General features: G+C 34.3%; 1 protein-coding gene across 1 annotated transcript; it reads left to right on the top strand.

Annotated features, from left to right (window-relative positions):
* Positions 1-12,395: 12,395 nt before the first annotated feature.
* Positions 12,396-16,416, top strand: LOC127126738 (LRR receptor-like serine/threonine-protein kinase RPK2). The gene is made up of 2 exons (XM_051055725.1): positions 12,396-15,947; positions 16,185-16,416. Exon 1 carries the CDS (start codon positions 12,677-12,679, stop codon positions 15,878-15,880), a length of 3,204 nt encoding a protein of 1,067 aa, XP_050911682.1. The 5' UTR covers positions 12,396-12,676; the 3' UTR covers positions 15,881-15,947; positions 16,185-16,416.
* Positions 16,417-22,314: the final 5,898 nt, after the last annotated feature.

The raw sequence follows: 22,314 nt of genomic DNA on the forward strand, positions 1-22,314 counted from the left end.
CCAATTCTCTTCCCCCAGCAAGCCTGTTTTTCCCCAGAAGAAGTTGGCAGTATTCCCCGGCACAGCCAGCTATTCCCCAACAGAGGTCGGCCTCATCAGGCAGATTGATCATCTCATCCATCCCTAGCCAGGCTCTGTTGAATATCTCTACCATCAGACAGAAATCAGAACCCCCAGCCGAGAGAGGGTCCTCAACACGAATATCTCCAATCAGTAGATGGGGATTTATTTTCCCCAGTAGAGTCCCCAAGCAGAACTTCTCATACGCATAACTCATTACATCATTTCGCAGCATACGCCTGCATACAACATTCGCATTTATTTTCGAAAGCATAAAACATCTCATGCATCATGACATGGCATAAAGCTAACTTTTCTTTGCAGGTTAATCATCCTCCTGATATAGTCAAAGTAAAAGGCTCATTCAGGCAGACGCCTTTATCAATCACAGACAAGATTCAGATACATATTCCAGATGCAATTCAGGGGAACATTCATTCTGACAACACTTCGATATCCTCCTAGCGATGGCATCTTTAAGCCCATCCCAGACATTTATTGCAAGTACAACGTATACAGATACAGCCTAACATATGGTTCATTCTGATTCAGCTCAACATATGACTCTTTCAACTCAGATACGATCTAACGTACGATCCAGTCTGATCTTCAACAACTCAAGTATGGTTTGATGTACGACCAAGTTAAACCTCCATCTTCTCAGGTGCTACCTTCGGACAGGTACATTCCTGAATGGTAGTCTAGTATACGGCTACTCCCTTTCTCAGGTGCTACCTTCGGACAGGTACATTCCTGAATGGTAGTCTAGTATACGGCTACTCCCTTTCTCAGGTGCTACCTTCGGACAGGTACATTCCTGAATGGTAGTCTAGTATACGGCTACTCCCTTTCTCAGGTGCTACCTTCGGACAGGTACATTCCTGAATGGTAGTCTGGTATACGGCTACTCCTTTTCTCAGGTGCTACCTTCGGACAGGTACATTCCTGAATGGTAGTCGAATATACGGCTACTCCCTTTCTCAGGTGCTACCTTCGGACAGGTACATTCCTGAATGGTAGTCTAGTATACGGCTACTCCCTTTCTCAGGTGCTACCTTCGGACAGGTACATTCCTGAATGGTAGTCTGGTATACGGCTACTCCTTTTCTCAGGTGCTACCTTCGGACAGGTACATTCCTGAATGGTAGTCGAATATACGACTACTCCCTTTTCAGCAGCTTCAGCCTAACGTACGGCTCATTCTGCAACTCAGATACGATCTAGCGTACGATCCATTCTGATCTTTCATCCCCAGCAAAGTCATCTGCCTAATGAACAACTCACTCGGGTATTCAGGCACGGTCTAACGTATGATCCATTCTGATCCCTTATCCCCAGCAGTATATCATACTCTGACTCCCCAACGAAGTCAACAGCATAATGGAGGGTTCACTATACGGTCTGATGTATGACCCGGTGTGACACCCATGTCTCTAGATATCGTCTAATGTACGACACAATCTGGAAATCTCCTCAGCAAGTTTCTTGGATGGCATCTTTAAGCCCATCTCCGTCAAGACAAATGAACAAGTGCAAATTTTTGGGGCATTCTAAGTGTTCAATAATCTTTCACCTCCAGACCACGAACGGCACCTACCATTCTACTCTCTCGGTTCAAGAATATTGAACAGGGGCAGCTGTCATACCCCAAAATTTGCCCGTTGGTATTACAAAGCATTTCTCAAGACCCTCCGACTTATTCTGCAAGGCACCGACATCAAGTGAACAAAAGCCCAGCTCACAACAGGCCCAATCCAAAAGGGGCCCAAAATAGCTTGCTCGCTAGGCGAGCAATCCCTTCGCCTAGCGAATGCTTCGTCATGGCACTCGCCCAGCGAAGCGTCAGATCCAGGAAAAGGCCCAGACCTAGTTTGCTCGCTAGGCGAGCAATTCCTTCGCCTAGCGAAGCTTGCGAAGTTTGAGATTTTTGGACCTCATTTTAAGCCCATTAGGTCACTACTACCTCTACTATAAATACCTGCTCCTCTGCTACGAAAAAAACACACACAGACGGACGAAGACGGACGGAAACACGCATCCAGAGGGAGAAACACAGAAACCCTGCTGATCCAAAGAATTCAGAAGGCGGAAACCCTGAAGGCCGTTTATTCACTCCGAAGCTACCGCCGTCCAACTCAATCCGGCTCGCCAATTCAAGGTTACAACTTGATTTGCAAACAGGTTAGCCTCACTATTATCACTTTAGCTTCTTAATTGGCATATGATTATCATTTGGTGTCCTTATTTTGCATGTGGTATCACTCTAGTATCTTAATTTGCATGTGATATCGTTTTGTATTTTCAATTGGCATATGGTACCACTTCATGTTCTTAATTTGTGAATTATAATCGAATTCATAAACATTTTGAAGTCTTGCATGAGAATTTAAATGTGTTTGCCTATTGTGAAACTGAACCATATAATTGTGTATTGGATGCCATAAGCCATGCTGCAGGTTGAGGTCATAATGTTCTCAAATTTCAAACCCGTGGCCGCTCGCTAGCTCATCGCTAGGCGAGCCCGCAGCGAGCCTTCGCTGAGCCTTCGCTAGGCGAAGCAGAGGCGACCGGGCCAGGGGCTGCTTTGCTTTTTGCTGCCTATTTCATGTTTACCTAATGATGATTCTGCATTATTTGGCCTAAATTCTTGGCTGCTATATTTATCTTATGATGCAAGTTCCAATTGTATTTTATGCTTTAATCCGTGTGTTCATGGTGTAAAGGCTAGCATACTTCCAAAGAAATAGCCGGTTAGGTACTCCGCTTTACGCATGGGAAGCCTTCATGGAGAGGGATTCTAAATTATTTCACTTTAATGTGAAGATTCATATTGATTGCCTAATTAATTTTACTATATGTAATGTTGATTTTAATGTATCGATTTAATGCGGTATCATCATAATTACCTAATGGACTTAAAACATGGACTTTAAATAAATGACATCGGACCTCTCTTTATTACCCCACGATTACAATATTACGGTCATGTCCCGCGAATATGGGGATATCCTTAGCAAAGACCCTTCGGTAAAATCATCATAGTCCCTCGGATGTTGCCTTCTAAAATACGATTTTGTCCCTCGATGACCCTTCGGTGTAGCCTACGGTTAAATGATGATAGTCCCTTCGAATGCTAAGGTATCCTCACAAATGTTGCCTTCAATGACCTATCGATGACCCTGCGATGACCCTTCTACATCCCCAGGATAAAATTACTTACTTCTCAATAGTAAGGACAGTTTTACCCTCATAAGGATGGGAAATGCCCAGAAAGACCTCTGACAGGTATAACCTTAATTGCTCATTCATAACCTAAAAATACTTTTCACACCCCACACCTTTCAAACGTCTTCTTTTGGAAAATCACCACTTAGCATACATCCGTACTAGGATCATTGCCAAGTTATATTTTTCTAAACTACTTTCAAAAAACTAAATGAGATAACCACTTTGTATACATTCATGCAAGAATCATTACAAAGTTAAATTCTCCTTTTCAAAACATTTTTCATACATTTCTCAACCACCTTTTTCAAACAAAGAAAACATAAATGATTGAGCAATTAAGAGCCCATGGATAACCATGGATACAAAGGGTGCTAATACCTTCCCTTTGTATAAAGTACCTCCCGAACCTAAGAATTTAAAATTAAGGTCTTTCCTGTTCTTTTCCACCTTTCCTTAAGGGATAAAAGAAAAGTCGGTGGCGACTCTTGCTAACCGCGACATTGCGATTACAAATCCAATAAAGTCCAGTTCACCGTATGACACTAATATCCAAGGAAATTTGGGGTTTCTATAAGACATTCTTGTCTATTGGATTGCTACCCATCGGTCAGATCTTTTCAACTCTTAACTTTTAATTTTGTGCATAGGATTAGTCTCTTCATATCCTCCCCATTTCTTTAATTTCAAAATCTCTCCCTCCTTTCAAAAAAACTTCTTTGTTTGAACTTGTTATTTTTCTAAATTTTTTACCACTTTGCAAACTAGAAACTTTGGCCTTATGCCATTGCATTTTCAAACTTTTTTTCTTAATCAAACTTGTAAATAGACTTAACTATACTTGACCTAAACTTTCAAAAGCAAAAAAAAAAGAACTAACTCATTCAAACCATTTTCTAGGCCCTTGTGCCTTTCAAACTTAATTTTATTAAAAGCAATGCATCCACTTTGAAATTTGTATCACGAACTACGAGGTTTTGATCCCTCATTTTTATGTTGGTACGTAGACACAAGTCCGAAGGTCTTGTCAAACACAAAAATATAATTAATGAGTTATTTTCTCATCCCCTCAATCTATTTGTTTGTAAACATCATTTTTGTACAAAATACATATGCACACAAAAAAGGGCTCCCTAGGACACTTTGGGTGCTAACACCTTCCCTCTGTGTAACCAACCCCCTTACCTGTAATCTCTGACATTTTATTAGCTTTGATTTGAAAACTTCTTACTTTTGGGTTTTGTTCGTACTCTTTGCCTTTTTCTTTGGAAACAATAAAAGCGCGGTGGCGACTCTTGTTATTTGATGTCTAGCTTATCCATAGCTTGATGATCATGAATTTACCGCTACAGAGGTCTAACAGTCCACCAACATATTTTTTAGGGTTTTTGTTGTTATTAGGTATTTTAAGGTCCTAAGACCACAAACAGAACAAAATCACAAGCACGCAATATATACAAGCACAAAGATATGGCTCAAGTGAGCAAAGTAAAAATGACTGAAACATAAACAAGTTGCATGAAATGTAAATGGCAATGAATGATAAAGGTACCCAATTTTAAATTGCATTAAGTAAATAACATTAAAGATAAAGCAATAATAAAGAAATGTTAGACAAATGTTAGCGAGGGAAACCATGGTTTAAGTCATTCTTTGGATAACACACAACCATCCACTCACAAGCATGAAGACATAAACCAAGACATTATCTATGAGAAGGGCTCCAACTTGGATAAATCAACAAGTATGCCACTAGCTCTCACAAATGGAAAAAAGGTTAAGTCTTCACACAATACAATGAGGAATGGGAGACTTACAATCTCACTTACAAAAATGTTATGCCTTTAGAACAAATTTAGCTCTATGTTAAGCAATCGTAATTGGACTTATGTAGAAGTCACAACTATCTGAGGTCGGGCAATAAAAATATTGGTGTTAATGCATGCTAGAGACATGGTACAAAGAACCAAGCTCCTAAAGCATACCACACACATAAAAAAAGGGATGGACCTATCTCAATCAAGCTCATGTTGATTCATCTGACACAAGGTCATTGATGAATCAACTAGCCTTTGATTATCCGAGAAGTCATTGGTTAAAGAAGGATTTGGGAAGAAGAGGGATGAAGATGAAGAAATGAAGTGAAATAGAAAATGAAATCCCAAATCGATCAACGGAGGAATTTCATCTGATCAATATTATCCATTCATTTTAAGGGATGAAGTTCACACTTCATCAACCCCCTAAATCCAATAGTATTGATCAAATGGAAGTTCAAATCAACCATGATCAAGGCTAAACAGAATATGAAACAACCCAAGGTCAACCAAATGGCTCAACAAAATTTTCAAACAATTAATCAATTAAAAACAATTTTTAAATGAATAAAAAAGAATTTTTAAATGGAAAAACCTCAAATCCACTCAAATTACCAAATAAATGGCCAAGGGATTTATCCTTAGTCAAACAAGGTCAAAGGACCTTAGACAAAAAATTTGGGGATTTTTGGAAAGTCAGAAGTATTTTAAAATAATTAAAAACAAGAAAAAACTATTAAATTCACAAAAAATATCAAATCTAATCCAAAAAATGATTTTAATTCAAAATATGGAAGAGGAAATTATTTAAATATTTTTGGTGAAAGTCCCATATTTTTTGGATTAAAATTGAAATTATTATGAATTTAACAAAAATGAGTCATTTAAAATATTAATCAGAAGAAAAAAAGTAGAAAAAATGAGGGTCATCAGATCTTCCTCATTAATTGAGGTGGCATATCTGATGATCATTCGCATGCACTCCATGGTAGTCATCAGTCAACGCGTTGCAAATGAGGTAATCAGAACCAAGGGCCAGGATTAGAAGTTATGGACCAGATCGGATGGCCTGGATCACTCCAGCGCACCACCGGAGCCCTAGCTCTGGTCATCTTCTCCGACGACCTTCACCAGACTGGTCTAACCAAAAACTTCACCAAAATGAAAGACCCACATATGGTTTTAAAGAGAAAATCAAGGGGAGCACAAATCTGACCTCCATTTCTTCCAATTCTCAATATACAAAGAGATATGTGGAATTGAAAATGAGGTGGATGAACTGAATCGCTTTGATTTGACCTCAAAGCAACTCAATCTTGTTGCCTACATTGGTAGAACTTCAGCCAACCAAAAATCAAGTGAAATTATGGAGAAATGAGGGAGAATCGAAGACTTGAAGTTCAAGAAAATACACATTCTGTTTGCAGTGATGGAGCTCGATCTCAATTCCAATTCACTTGGCCTTGCTTTTACTTGCTTGCAGGAGATGATTTGGATACAAAAGGCTTTGAATCCTTGGAGTTTCAGTTCCAAAACTCGATTTCAATTTAAACCTTCAAGGTATTCTATCAATGGAGGTTTGGGATTGATGAGCAAAGCTTGGGAAAGGGCCCCCCTTCATTCTGAGGTCAATGAGTTCATTATATAGGCATGACAAATTGTTATTCATACCATTTCAAATTGAATCCAAAAATAGCAACTCATGTGCATGGTTGCATAGGCATGCATTCAGGCACAAATGATGATTGTAAAAGGCCCAAATTCATGCACATTTGTTGTTGAGATCACTTCATGAAGCCATGCAAAGTTGTGTGAAAATTAAGTTCAAAAGTTTCCAAATAGAGCCATGCAATGTACCCATGCGCAAGTCCCTCAAATTTAATCCAAATGCCATAACCTTGGACTCTTTAGAAAGCTAGAATGAATGGGAACAACTTTAATGTTAGAACTTTTTTCATTTGGAGCTTGGATCATGATGAATTTTGGTGTGGAAGTTGGAGGAATCAAACATAGTTGAAAATTTTCTAAGTTAAAAGTCAAATGACCCATTTTTTCCACCTTGAATAAATTTTGCTATGAGCTTCAAATGACTTTGGTTCCTTCTTAAAAGTTGTATCTATTTAAATTATATTCAATTTGGTCACAAATTTGACATTATTTGGACTTTTCATGATGGAGTTATGGATTTTAGAAGTTGAGAAAAATTGCTTGTTCAATGATGATGGTCCAAAATGACCTATAATGTTTCCTCTTGGCACTTGCCCTTACAAGTGGAATTTGACCTTTCTCAAAGAAGAAAAGTTGGATAAGACATATGGAAATTAAACATGAAACTTGTATGATCTTCATATCATAAAAATTTAGCAAGTTATGATCCTTGGAAGTTGACCTTCCATCTAGGGCATAAATAAAACGACCTATAATCTTTCACCATAAAAAATGACTTTCCAAGAAAAATTAGCTCTTGATGACAAAATTAAAGTTGTTTGGAATGTCATAAAGAGTAACGTTTCTCTTGGAAGCATTTTCATATGACAAACATTGTAGGAGATAAGGTCTAGGGAGCCCTAGATTTGATCAGTTGACTTCTCTGGTCAACCTCTTTGAACCAACTTGCAAACTTGAAGCTCTTTTGCTTTTTGGAGCTCATGGAGGATCATATATGCTTATGATGAAGTACAATGGAGTATACCTTGATAATATTGACCAATTTGTTGAATAAACTTGCTAAGGAAGGCACACAAGATATTCAGATGAATTAGGGATTCCTTGACAAACAAGCTTCAAACTCTTGATGAAATCTTGATCAACATGACAAATAAAGAACATGGGGATCCATATATGATGTTTAGAATCAATGTGAACCTTTCTTTGATTGATCTCTTGCACTGAGGGTCTCAATCCCTAGATGTGAGCTTGATGAGGCATAGGTGGATGCACACACTACCTATAAAAGAAATAACACTACACTAGACATATTTTTGGTATTTTGATTAGTAAACAAAGAAAATAAATTATGATACAATCACAAATGCTTGGTGATCTCTCCTAATGAAACCCCAATAAATAAGGGGTGAGAAGGATGCCAAAGTGTGATTCCAATGCCAATGCAAATATGATGAGATGGCATGAGGGATCTTAGTGTCAAAATTGGGGTCTTACAAACATGATCATAACAGACATGACGTGAGACACCAGTGTCTATCCACCAACCATCACTTCCACCAACCATGTTGATTTCGGTGATCATAGAAATGAATTGCTCATTAGTCAAGTTAACCTGTGCATTAGAGCCAACAAGTTTAGGCTTGCTCTTATATTTCCTAGCCATATGACCTGGTTTTCCACAATTAAAGCAAGTGAAGACCGGAGCGTCATTTCTCTGAGGTGGTTGTTGTTGTCTAGCAATCGGAGCATATGGGGCCCTTGAGGTATTCCCATTCTTAATTCGGTTCATAGTATTGCAATTCTGATTCTTTAATGATTTTTCTGTAGCTTCAGAACTGCATAAAATCTCTTTTTGTTATTAGTAACAACTAAGACTTCATCTTTCTGATCTTGTCTCCTAGCTTCCTCTTCAATTCGGAGGTGAGTGATCAGACTCTCGATTGAAAAATATTTTGTTTTGTGCCGAAGCAAAATTTTGAAATCTTTCTAACCAGGGGGTAGTTTGTCAATTATAACAGCAATCTGAAATTGTTCATTAAGGGGCATACCGTCAGTTATGATTTCATGAGCAGTTTTTTATTTTGTGGCTTTGAGCTTCCACAGACCTTTCATCCACTATCTTATAGTTAAAGTAGCGGCTGGCAACATATTTTTTTGCACCTGCTTCTTCAGTATCATATTTCTTCTGCAGAGCTTCCCATACCTATTTAGCAGTCTTACAATTACTGGAGTAATCATATAGATTGTTAGCAAGGCTCTTCAAAATGTAATTTTTGCAGAGATAGTCACTCTCATGCCATAAGGCAATTTCTTCACTAAGCTGTAAATTACTCGCAGATTCATCGATTTTAGCAATTCCATCTGGATCTGCAGAGTTCTTACCATTATTTTGCTCGGGTGATCCAGAAGGAGCAACAGGGATATCTTCAGTCAGAACGTGGGCAACCTTTTTTAAAGTTAAGAAAATTTTCATCTTAGCTTGCCAACGTTTGAAGGTTCGTTTGAAGTGAGAACCCTCAAACTTGAATGGTTTGTCAGAGACAGCAGCGGCCGCAGTAGTTCCAATAATTTTCTCAGTAGCCATGACTGTGAAAGCAACATCTTAAAATTGTTGTTTTCGATTTTGAAAAATTTGCCACAAACAAATTTATCGGGACGAGTCATGTACTACGTCGCTTTCTTTAAGATGTTTCGCCGTACTGCCAATAATTATGCAATGCAGTCGAGTTTCGACGACGTCTCCAAGATAAAACAACTCGTCTAATTTTACGATTATCACTTGCACTGTAATGAATCGTTCGAAGAAATACACCTTCAAAAACCACTCGTAGCATCTGAAAATATCCAATCGTTGATGGCAAGATAAGCCACTAGAAAAATAAAGAAGAATATAAATAATTTGAGATGAAGAGAATAAAGAAAGAGAAGAGAGATTCCAAAAATTCAGAAATCTGAAGTGATTTGCAACTTAATTAAGGAACCATATTTATCGGTAAAGGATTCAACTGAGTGGAGAGAAAATAGTTGAAGGGAGTTACTCAGTCGAAACTAGATTAAAACTAGATTTTGATGAGTAACACATTATAATTATTAATTAATATGGATTATATATATATATATATATATATATATATATATATATATATATATATATATATATATATATATATATATATATATATATATATATATATATATATATATATATATATATATATATATATATATGTGTGTGAGAGAAAATATATCATTCAAAATAGTTTAGAGTTTTAAGATGCTCTATTTAGTGGCCGTAAATTTTAGACTATAAATAACATTAGTTCATCTTGCATGATTTAAAGACGGTGATATTCTTGTATTATTTTAACCTAAACCATTTGTTAGTTATAATTGTAGTTAATATCATCTTAAATTTATTTTAATTATAAAGTATGTTCTGAAACTTAAAAAAAGAGTTCTAAAATGATACATTTACTTTTAGCAAACAATAGATTGTAAACATATAAAAATATTTTATTTTTATTTTTATTTTTTAAAATTATTAATTTATAAATATTAACAACTTATATATATTATTGAATGAATATGATAACTATTACAACTATATTATTATCTAAAAACTTACCAAATAAATTTTATTACTATCATATATCAATTGAACTACTTCATTTATCAAATAAATAAGATGTTACATATTATAACTTGCATATTTGCTCTAAACAGAATTAGTTTGACGAAGTATAATATTTTATTAAAATTTAATAAAAAATCAAAAGAGCCTATATTTAAACCTATTTGTAAAGGTCCATATTAGATCCATCTTATATATTTATAATTAAAATATTACTAAATGGACCCATATTATTATTATATAATTGTTATTAAGTTTTCATATTGCAAAATTTACATTTACTCATATTAAAAAATCACTTATTATACATTTTTTTTAAAATTATTGATATATAAATATATAACTTTATTTCTTATATTAATACGTATACATATAAATAAATGAGGTTAATTACTATACACTATTAATGTAAAAAGTTTTACACTGTCGATTTATCATCATCATCCGTTTGTATTACTTTATAGATTTTTAAAATAAAAATCAAACTTCTTTTAATATCCGATGTCTATGACTAACTGACGGTGTAAAATTCTTTTAAACTATCAGTATATTTCAATTAAACTCTAAATAAATTACGCAGATAGAAATTTGAATTATACATAAGCCGTTTATTACACCCATTTTATTGATTAATAACCATGTGTATTCCATTAAATTTTTTTCAAAGAATCAATTTTACTAAATAAATATGTTTAGTATTTTATTGACTTTCACAATTAATAATTTTCTATAAAGTAAAAAATTAAATTTAAACAATTTTTTCAAAATGTTTTTCAATACAAACTAATTTAATGATAAGAAAAAATCTAGATAACATTAATAAGTTTTAAATAATTAAAAAATGAAATTCAAAATATATTAGACATTAATTATTATAATTTTTATCATTTAAAAATATATTTTATATTTATTAATAAAATATATAATTTTATCATTAAAAAATATATTTTTATATTTATTAATAAAATATATAATTTTATCAAACACTTCGATTAACTTATTCGCGTGATTTCCTCCTAAACTTTATCAAACATAGCTACATTTTATACATTTTTATGCTACTTTTATTGTGCATTCTAGATATTGCAACATTACAATTAACTGAGATACACATATTATAACATGTGTATTCAGGGCATTTGTTAAGGACATCAATGTAAATTTATTAATTGAATAGCAACATTTCAATTTTTTTTAAAGTTTAAAATTGATCATTTTGACATCATCTTCATCAAATTAATTTTAAATAAATAAATTATTTATAAAAATTTTAAACTAAAAAGTTATAAATTATAAATTATGTTATCATCAATTCTAAAGATAATATCAATTCTACTTAAAAGTAATATTAAATATATTAACAAATACTCCACTTATGAGAATAATCATTGCACTTGTAGTTTAAGAGAATACTTAATTTATAAAAGAATTCTATTTAAAAATATTAAGATTGTGTTTGATTCGGCAATTAAAAATAAATTTAGTTAAAAATAGATTGAAAATAAAATAATTTTTGTTTTAATAAATTATTATAAAATTGAGTTGATCCATAATTTTATATATAAAAATTATGTTTAGATTTTAAAAACTATAAATTTTAAATTCTAGAAGAATCAATTCTAAATAAGATAATCAATTCTCCAATAATCAATTTTACTTAATATATGGATGATTTTGTGATGACGAAAATTAATTCTGAGTAATTTAATTTTATAATATTGATTTTGATTAAAATTGAATTAGATGTAAATTAATTTATATATAAATATATTTATGTAAAATAAGTTTAACAACAAATTTCAATGTAAAGTTATGTTTAATTTTAAAATGAATAAATTTTAAAGATAAAATCAATTATCATTTTTTATTCAAAAAAACCAAACACCTCATGCTTGTTCCAAAATCAATTATACACCTCTACATCACTAAAATTGTTTTTTACTATTCCAAAATCAATTATAATTGTTACAACCTTAAAACCAAACATAAATCTTCAAAATCAATTTTCGATGTTCAAAGCAAGTAGCAACCAAACATAGACTTATTTTGTTTGTTTTTGATAGAGATGTTACCGTTTTGGCTCCAAATGAGATCATTACTGTCTTTTTCAACGTAAATAACTCGCCTTGCCATTCACACTCTCCACCTCACCACCGCCCTCAACTCCGCCGCACTTCCATTTTCCGGCATCCCCGCCGGAAATGGTTAACCTTTAAAGCTTACACCTTTAAAAAAAACCCAATTCATTTTTCATCATCATTCCTCTCTTTCAAACATGGGTCATGTTTTTCTAACTCTTTTTCAGTTTCTTCTCCTTCACCCCTTTCTCTTCACCCTTCACGCAAATGCCATCAATCCTTCGATTCCCAAAGACGCATTGTCTCTTCTCACCTTCAAACACTTCGTCTCTTCAGACCCTTCGAATCTTCTCTCCAGTTGGACCTACCGCTCATCCTCCACATTCTGCCGCTGGCATGGCGTCACTTGCGGCGGGAGACGAAACAGAAGAGTGATTTCGCTTCATGTCACCGGTCTACGCGGCGGTGAACTGGCTTCTTCCATCGGAGAGTTGTCGGAGCTTCGAGTTTTGTCAATTCCCGGAAACATGTTCTCTGGCGAAATTCCGGTGAGTTTGATGAATCTCCGGGGACTTGAGGTTCTTGAGGTTCAAGGTAACTACTTTTCAGGGAATGTTTCTTTTCAGATGAGTTATCTTGAATCGCTTAAACTTGTTAATCTCTCTGGTAATGCTTTTTCTGGTTCTATTCCGAATGGGTTTATTTTTTCTAGGAATGTGGAAATTGTTGATTTGTCTGATAATGAGTTTTCTGGTTCGATTCCTGTGAATGATTCTGTTGGTTGTGATTCTTTGAAGCATTTGAAACTGTCTGATAATTTTTTGACTGGTGAGATTCCACCTCAAATTGGGAAATGTAGAAACTTGAGGACGCTTTTGGTTGATGGGAATATATTGGAAGGTAAAATCCCTCTTGAGATTGGGCTTGCTGTTGAACTTAGAGTTCTTGATGTTTCGCGAAACAGCCTCACCGGTAGAATCCCGAAACTGTTAGGTAATTGTTTGAAGTTGTCTGTGCTTGTTCTTACTGATTTGTTTGATGATCGCGGAGATTCTGACGCGGGAAGTTTGTTTGAGGATAAATTTAGAGGTGAATTCAATGCTTTTGTTGGGAATATTCCTCATGCAGTGTTGTCGCTTTCGAGTTTGGAGATTTTGTGGGCCCCGAGAGCGAATCTCGCTGGACGGTTACCTGCTGAATGGACAGATTCATCATGCTCTCTTAGAATACTTAATTTGGCTGAGAATTATGTTACTGGTGTCGTGCCCGCGAGTTTAGGGATGTGTCGGAATTTGACTTTCTTGGACTTGAGTTCTAACAATTTAGCGGGAAATTTGCCGTTGGATCAGCTCCGTGTTTCTTGTATGATGTATTTCAACGTAAGCAGGAATAATGTCTCTGGCTTGCTTCCAGATTTTCGGAAAGAAACGTGTCGATCGAGTAGTAACGCCTTTGCTGCACTAGAATCTGTGTTTCTAGAATTGGATGGTTTGAATGATAAATACTTTAACGTCCGTGTTTTGAGATTTCAAGAGAAGGCTTTTGTCGGATTAGGTTTCGAAGATTCTACTGTCGTTATTCATGATTTCAGCTGGAACAGTTTCGTTGGATCTTTACCGTTGTTCTTTGTTGGAGGTAATCTTTTTACCGCAAATCGCAAAGTATCGTACATGCTGTCTTTGAATAATAATAAATTCAACGGAACTCTTCCGAATCAGCTAGTTTCAAACTGTAATGACCTCAAGATATTATCGGTTAACATCAGTGCAAACCAACTCTACGGTGAGATTTCTCAAGCATTGTTTCTGAACTGCCCGAAGTTGATGGATTTTGACGCAGCATACAATCGAATCGATGGATCAATTGGACCTAGTATAGGTGAATTGGCATTACTTCGGCTTCTTGATTTGACAGAGAACAAACTATCAGGAGCGCTGCCGAATCAGTTGGGAAATCTACAAAACATGAAATGGTTGCTTCTAGGAGGAAACAATTTAACCGGGGAAATTCCTTACCAGCTTGGTAGATTGACTTCCCTTGTTGTTTTGAACCTGTCTCACAATTCTCTAATGGGAACAATTCCAGAAACTTTGTCGAATACGACAAGTCTTGAAACTATGTTGCTAGATCACAACAACCTTTCTGGGGAAATACCTTTATCTGTTGCCGCTCTTCCCAATCTTGTTCAACTTGATGTTTCTTTCAACAATCTTTCCGGTCATATTCCTCATCTTCAACACCCGATTAATTGTGACTCGTATAAAGGCAATAAATACTTGCACTCTTGCCCTGATCCATACTTCGGCTCGCCTGCTCCTCCCGCAGTTCCTATTGCAGACGATAATTCGGAGAGTCGTCGTAAAAGGAAGAAAGCAAGGACCGTGGTTATTGTGGTGGCGGCTTCTGCTTCTGCGGCTCTATGCACCCTTTTGGTAATAATGCTGGTGATTTGCTTTAGAAGGAGAAAAATGGCTCGGCGAAGCAGCATTAGAAGGCAAGAAGTGGTGACTTTTCAAGCTGTTCCAATTGAATTGAGTTATGATAGCGTTGTCAGAGCTGCCGGAAATTTCAGCATCCGTCATCTAATCGGCGCTGGTGGGTTCGGGTCAACTTACAAGGCAGAGCTATCACCAGGTTTTTTTGTTGCCATTAAGCGGCTTTTGATAGGTAAATTTCAAGGCATACAACAGTTTGAAACGGAAATCAGAACGCTCGGGAGAATTCGACACAAGAATCTTGTGACTCTAATTGGCTATTATGTTGGAAAATCTGAAATGTTGTTGATTTACAATTACCTCTCTGGTGGAAACCTTGAAGCTTTCATACATAATAGGTCAGGTAAAAAAGTGCAGTGGCCGGTTATTTACAAAATAGCGAAAGGTATTGCCGAGGCCCTTGCTTACCTTCATTACTCTTGTGTTCCCCGCATAGTTCACCGAGATATCAAACCCAGCAACATTTTACTCGACGAGAACTTTAATGCCTATCTGTCTGATTTCGGCTTGGCACGCCTGCTTGAGGTATCCGAGACTCACGCCACTACCGACGTGGCCGGCACGTTCGGTTACGTTGCACCTGAATATGCCACCACTTGCAGAGTTTCTGACAAAGCAGACGTTTATAGCTACGGCGTCGTGCTTTTAGAATTGATATCGGGAAGAAGGTCGCTCGATCCGTCGTTCTCTAATTACGGAAACGGATTCAATATAGTACCATGGGCAGAGCTTCTAATGACCGAAGATCGATGTTCTGAGCTTTTTTCATCCGCGTTGTGGGAATCAGGGCCAAAGGAAAAGCTGTTCGAGCTTTTAAAAATCGCGTTAACCTGCACAGAAGAGACTCTTTCTATTCGACCGTCGATGAAGGAAGTTCTTGAGAAACTTAAACTGCTGAAAAGTTGAAAACTTTCAGCATATTGTATCTAACAGCAAAGGAAATGCTTTTGGTTGCTCGAAAATACCGATAGAGGTAAGCGCAATCCAACATAATCTTTCTCCTATCACATACATCTAAATAATCACTTTTTTTATAATCAATAGTATCAACCATTAACAACAAAATATCCTCATGATTATGATTCGATTCGAGACTCATTGCGTGAACTCGAATAGAACTGTCATACATTAATATCATGAAATTACCAAATGCATAAGGATCTGTTTGGTTAGTTAAGCACTTATTGATTCATACATTTTTGTGATGCAGGACAGATTATTACATACAAAAGTTTAGAGACTGATGATGACAATTAGGATTCTGATTCTGATATCATAGTGACAAGAAACTTGATAGCTGTTGATACAAAAAAACAAAAATAAAAGCATTGTTGTTGATTTCACATATTTTGATACCATCTGAATGTAATTAGTGGATCATGGTAAATGTGATTATGAATGAATTAATTTTAGACAAATTTGGAAGGTGATTTTTGATGTGACCCACATGGGAAGTATGGAAAAATCTAAAATTCATTAATTAGTTGGTGACAAAAGATTTGTGATTGTTGTTGAAAAATGTTTGGTTTTGAGATGAGTGGTGTGTACAAAAGTAATGCCAAAATTGTGTAGTGTCTTGTTTGTCGAAATCTACCAAAAGATGTGAATGTAGATGTCACATTCATTCACATACTTTTTCATGTTAAAAACATTGGGCCAATTAATGATCTTGTGGGGACAAAACAATACTTTTTTTTTTAAAATTTGTTTATCAACTTTTTTTCTCATAGTTTTGGAAAAGTAACATAGGGCTGAAAAATATATATCGAGGTTTAAAGCAAATTTTGAAGTGGTTTTTTTATTCAAGTAGTTTAGTAATTTATCATTTAAAGATGAATAAGCGAGGTGCTTTGGATTTAAATCTGTGATTCTGATGTCTTGGATTTAAATCTGCGATTCTGTATCTGATGTTCATATATAGCTTTTGTATCTGATGTTCATATATAGCTATCAACTAAACTGACTTATTTTTAAAATGATTATTTTTATTGTAAAGTTATCTTTGTTATTTAATTGAAAATTAATGATTAATTAGTTTTCAAAAGTGTACATATTAAATACAAAAATAAGTTTTGTCAAAAAATAAACCTGATTAGAATTTCAATATTATATATAATTAGAACTAATTATTAAAATAAACCCGACTAGAATTTCAATATTATATACAATTAGAACTAATTATTAATACGTTGGACGATATCATCGGGATTACAAACTTAATATTAAAAGTTGTGTGAATTTGTAATAGTTACCATCTTTGTTTTTCCTTCAATCTAACTAGTAACCATCCTTTCAAACTAGATTTTAACAATTTTTTTAAATAATCATTATTTTTAAATTAAATATTAAAATAATTATATTTTTAAATTATTTATCAAATTAATCATTTTTCAAAAATATATACATAATAAGAGCATGCGCTTTTTTGCACTAAAGCGTCACTGTCTATGACACATGCATGCAAAAAGACTAATATTGTATGCATGCGTCACTCCTCCTGACGTCACTATCTATTACTTTTTATCAATATTGTATGCATGCATCACCATTTCTGACGCATACTCAATAGTCTTTTGCATGCATGCGTCACTCTTCTTGACGCCTTTCTCTAATAAAATATTAAAAATAAAAATAAAACAAAGCATGCACCCGTGGCAGTGGTGTCTGCTCTTACTGAATCACGTGCATGCATGCATCACTAGGATTGACGTCTTAGTGCAAAAAAAATATGCACGAGTCACTAGGATTGACGTCTTAGTGCAAAAAAAATATGCATGAGCCGCATGTAGTGGTGATTGCTTTTACACGATAATTTTTTTTATTTGAAAAATGATTAATTTGATAAATAATTTAAAAATATAGTTATTTTAATATTTAATTTAAAAATAATAGTATTTTAAAAATAAATTCTAAATTTCAATATGGCACTAAGGTTTTTTCTTTCAAATAGAAAAATGTCATTCAGTCACACCCTACAACTTTGTTTCTATTTCTTAAACTATTGGGGGAATTATAATTCTCACTTGGGCTGTTTATGTAACACTTCAATTCGAGAATCAAACTCATTCATAGTAAAAAAAGCCATTCAGATTGAATCGAATCGAGTGGCTTCAATTTATTTAAAATCAAACCGTTTTGATGTATTTGTTTAATATATCAGTTTGAAAATTGAAAGTTTATCAAATTGTTAGAATATAAATTCTTTTAGATTAGACCGTTTTTATACCTCACTTTTTGTGTTGGTTTTAATCCTTAAAGTTAAACCAACACAAAAATGAGAAATACGGATTCAAATTAAAAAAATAAAAAATCCATATATTAAAATAAAAAATTTGTTAATTTACCGGAACCAAACCAAAAATTATGAATATTTTACATCTTACACTTATTTACTTTCTTGTTCTACATGATCCAAATTTATATCCACGTTTAAAAGTAAGAAAAAGTGAAAATCAAAGCCCTATGTCACATAAATGGTCCAGTCAACCTATAGTAGAAAGTTTTGCAAAATATATTTATTAATGTGTGATCTACAACTTACATAACTAGATCTAGCACTTGTAAAAGTTTCAATTCTTAAATAGAAGATTTTTTTTAAAAGAGAGGATGGATAGTAAAGACCGGGTTCTATTTTTGAGAGAGGGATATTTGTGATAATGAAAAAGTTATGAGAGGGTTGATATTTTAAATTTTTTATTTTTTGATCGTCTTTAGATAGTTGATATTTATAAATTTCAAGATTTAAGAATTGTCTTTTTTAAATTGATGTTGACTCAATAATCGTATCACTTATCGTGATTGATGTTGGATTAATTTGATATATGTATCGTTATCTGATTGATGTTTGATTGATTGACTTGAAAAAAATAATTTTGTTTGTTGGTTTTTGTTCTAGAGGTTGTTGGTTCGTCAATGAGTCCATATTGACGGTTGATTCTTAGTCTTCTTGAAAAGTGAAGGCTTAAACAAAACTTTTTTTTATTTGGTTTCACACTCGTATGCAGATTCGTTGGAGTGCTGATTTGTGTGTGTATATTTGATTTAGTTTAATTCAAACCATTTTTATTGTATTTGATATATTTGTATACTAAATTTTTTAGGTTGATTTCGTGGTTTGACTTAATTTGACTTATGTATAAAATACTATATTTTCTTTATTTTTATTTTATATATATTTGGCTTATTAAAAAATATTAAATAATATAAATTTAATTGTGTCATTAATTGTGCTCTAATCCAACCATTACATAAACTCTTTAAACTTTGTGAAATAAAATAAATAAGTACTCTCATCATTAAAATATTTCAGTACAGTGTAAATAAATTATTCCCGACTGAAAATTTGATTAAGCCTTTTAAAAATGAATTTAATTAAAATATATTTGACCATCTAAAAAAATATTACAATCATATACTCAGAGATATTTAGAAAGAATTTAACTTTTATTTTAACCATCTATTAAATAATATAAATGAATGATAATGATAAATTAATAATGCAAATGATATCTATAATAATTAATCTATTTAAAAAATATATAACGAGTTGGAATTTTCACTACAAACTATATATAAATTATCTAAATAAATTTTGGCGGAAGTTAGTTAAGCTTTAAACAATAGTTGCAATTTCAACTAATCTACGTAAAATCAATATTTAAAGGGTTTTGTTAGGATACTAACACTTATTTGTATAAAAAACAGTGTGTTTTAGCAATCTTTAACCAAAAAAAAAAAACTAGATAAATACACCTAGAATGCATGTTACTAAAGCAGTCCTTCTAAAAAAAAATGAATGTATTAGGTATTTTTTAAAATACATTTTTTTTAAAGAAGTGTGTTATGTTGAATTGTAATTCTTTGTGTCGAAGCAGATTGATCGATAAAAGTAAGAAAGTGTCGAATCACCTAGTGTGTCGAGTTGTACTAGTGTGTCGAAGTGTCGAAGCATGTTGCTTCACACAGGATTTCGACTTAGGCATTTTTAGTAGTGTTAACTATTTTGATTTTTTATAGTTTTGGGCTTTGACTTATGGAGTAAGTTAACCTAAATCTATAAATAGAGGGAGTAACCCTTATTCTTGTAATGTTGAATTCATAACATTGTATTCACAGAATTTTGTTGTTGCAAAGTTAATAAAGAAGTTTTCCACAGGTTGTGGGAAGAGAGAAACTCTGCAGAAAATATTCTTCTTCTCCATCGTTCTTTCTTTTCTTTCTCAATTATTCTTTTCTTTTCATTGTAATTGTGTGGGTGATAACAATCTTGTTCATCAAGAGTGATAGAAATTCTCCATAGGTTGTGGTGGATTTCCAACATCCGGTATCAAGAGCTCCGATTTAAACGATCCGTGGAAAGAAAATCATCACGGCAATGAATCATTCAAACATGAATTTTCCAGCAAATCTCCCGATTCTCAAGAACAATAATTATGAGAATTGGTGCAAGCAGATAAAGATTGTGTTCTATTATCAAGATCTTTGGGATCTTATGAAGGAAGGAGTAACAAAGCTTGCAGAAAACGCGACGAATCAAGAAAGGATTGCACATAAGGAATTGAAGAAGAAAGATTATAAATTTCTCTTTATAATACATCAATGTGTTGATTCAGATAACTTTGAAAATGTTAGTGATGTAGAGTCAACGAAAGAAGCATGGGAAATTTTGGAGAAGTCGTTTGGAGGCGCGGAGAAGGTGAGGTTAAAAACTCACAAAAGGACGTATGAATTGCTTCAGATGGAAGACAATGAAAGCATAACGGATTTATTCACCAAGGTTACGAAATTGGTGAATCAAATCAAGGTATGTGGAAAAGTGTTGACATCAAGATCTGTTGTTGGAAAGATCTTGAGGTTGTTGGCTCCAAAGTTCGACCACGTGGTAGTAGCCATAGAAGAGTCGAAAGATTTTTCAAAACTGACAAAGGAAGAGCTTCAAGTGACGCTTGAATCTCATGAACAAAGAATGGCTAAAAGAGCTGCAGGAAAGTCGAAGAGTGATATGGCTTTACAGGCACAATCAACAAAAGAAAGAAAAGACAAAGGAAGTTGGAATGGCAATAATGGCAGAAGATGCTACAACAATTCGACTGGTCGAAATCAGCAAGAAGGAAACTTGTCGAATCAGAGAAAACCCTAGAACCAAGGCAATCAAAAAGGGGTGATCCTGGTAGAGGAAGAGGTGATGGTCAAAATCCAAACAAGAGTCACATTCAGTGTTACAATTGTCCGAAGCATGGTCACTATTCTAGTGATTGTCCAGAAAATCATAAGAATAAAGAAACTTATGCAAAGTCGACGAAACATGAAGAAGAAGAGATGTTGTCGATGGTTACAATGAGAGATGAAGAGAGATTCAATGACTAGTGGTACTTGGTACAGGATGCTCATCACACATGTCTGGAAGAAAAGATTGGTTTATCAACATAAACCCCTGAATGAAGAACATGGTGACATTTTCAAATGACAACACTCTAGCAGTTGAAGGTGTTAGTGATGTTCTGATTATAAGGAAAGATGGCAAGAGGTCAGTAACTTCAAATGTGTTATGCATATCAGGCACGAAGAGCAATTTTCTCAGCATAGGGCAGATCGTCGAAAATAACTACAAGGTGTCGATCAAAGACAAGATGATGAATGTTCTCAACTCGAATGGAAGGTTGATCTTGAAGGCTCCAATGTCTCAGAATAGAACCTTCAAGATTGAGCTAAATGTGATGGAGCATAAGTGCCTTCCAACAGCAACTAGCAGAGATGAATGGATATGACATTATAGACTTGGCCATCTCAATTTCAAAGACATCAAAGATTTGAAGAGAAGAAATATGGTTTCAGGATTACCAGAAATCGACATTCCAAATGAAGTGTGTGAAGAATGTGTGCAGGCAAAAAAGCATAAGAACAACTTCAGTAAGGATGCATGAAGTAGGTCGAAGGCAATTCTTGAAGTCATATACTCTGATATATGTCGTCCTATCTAGGTGGATTCGATTGGAGGTAACAAATACTTTGTTACATTCATAGATAATTTCAGTTGAAAACTTTGGACTTACATGATCAAGAAGAAAAGTGAAGTGATCGAGGTATTTGCCTAGTTTAAATCTATGGTCGAAAGATAAAGTGGTCAAAAGACCAAGATTCTGAGGACTGATGGTGGCGGAGAATATGTGTCGAAAGACTTCGACGCATTATATGTGAAAGAAGGGATTGTGCATGAGGTGGTGTCACCCTAAACTCCACAGTAAAATGGAGTCGCAGAAAGGAATAATAGAACCATCATGAATATGGTTAGATTTATGTTGAAAGGCAAGCATCTGCCCAAAGAATTATGGGGAGAAGTT

Source organism: Lathyrus oleraceus, chromosome 3, assembly GCF_024323335.1.
Source record: "Lathyrus oleraceus cultivar Zhongwan6 chromosome 3, CAAS_Psat_ZW6_1.0, whole genome shotgun sequence".
Lineage (NCBI taxonomy): Eukaryota > Viridiplantae > Streptophyta > Magnoliopsida > Fabales > Fabaceae > Lathyrus > Lathyrus oleraceus.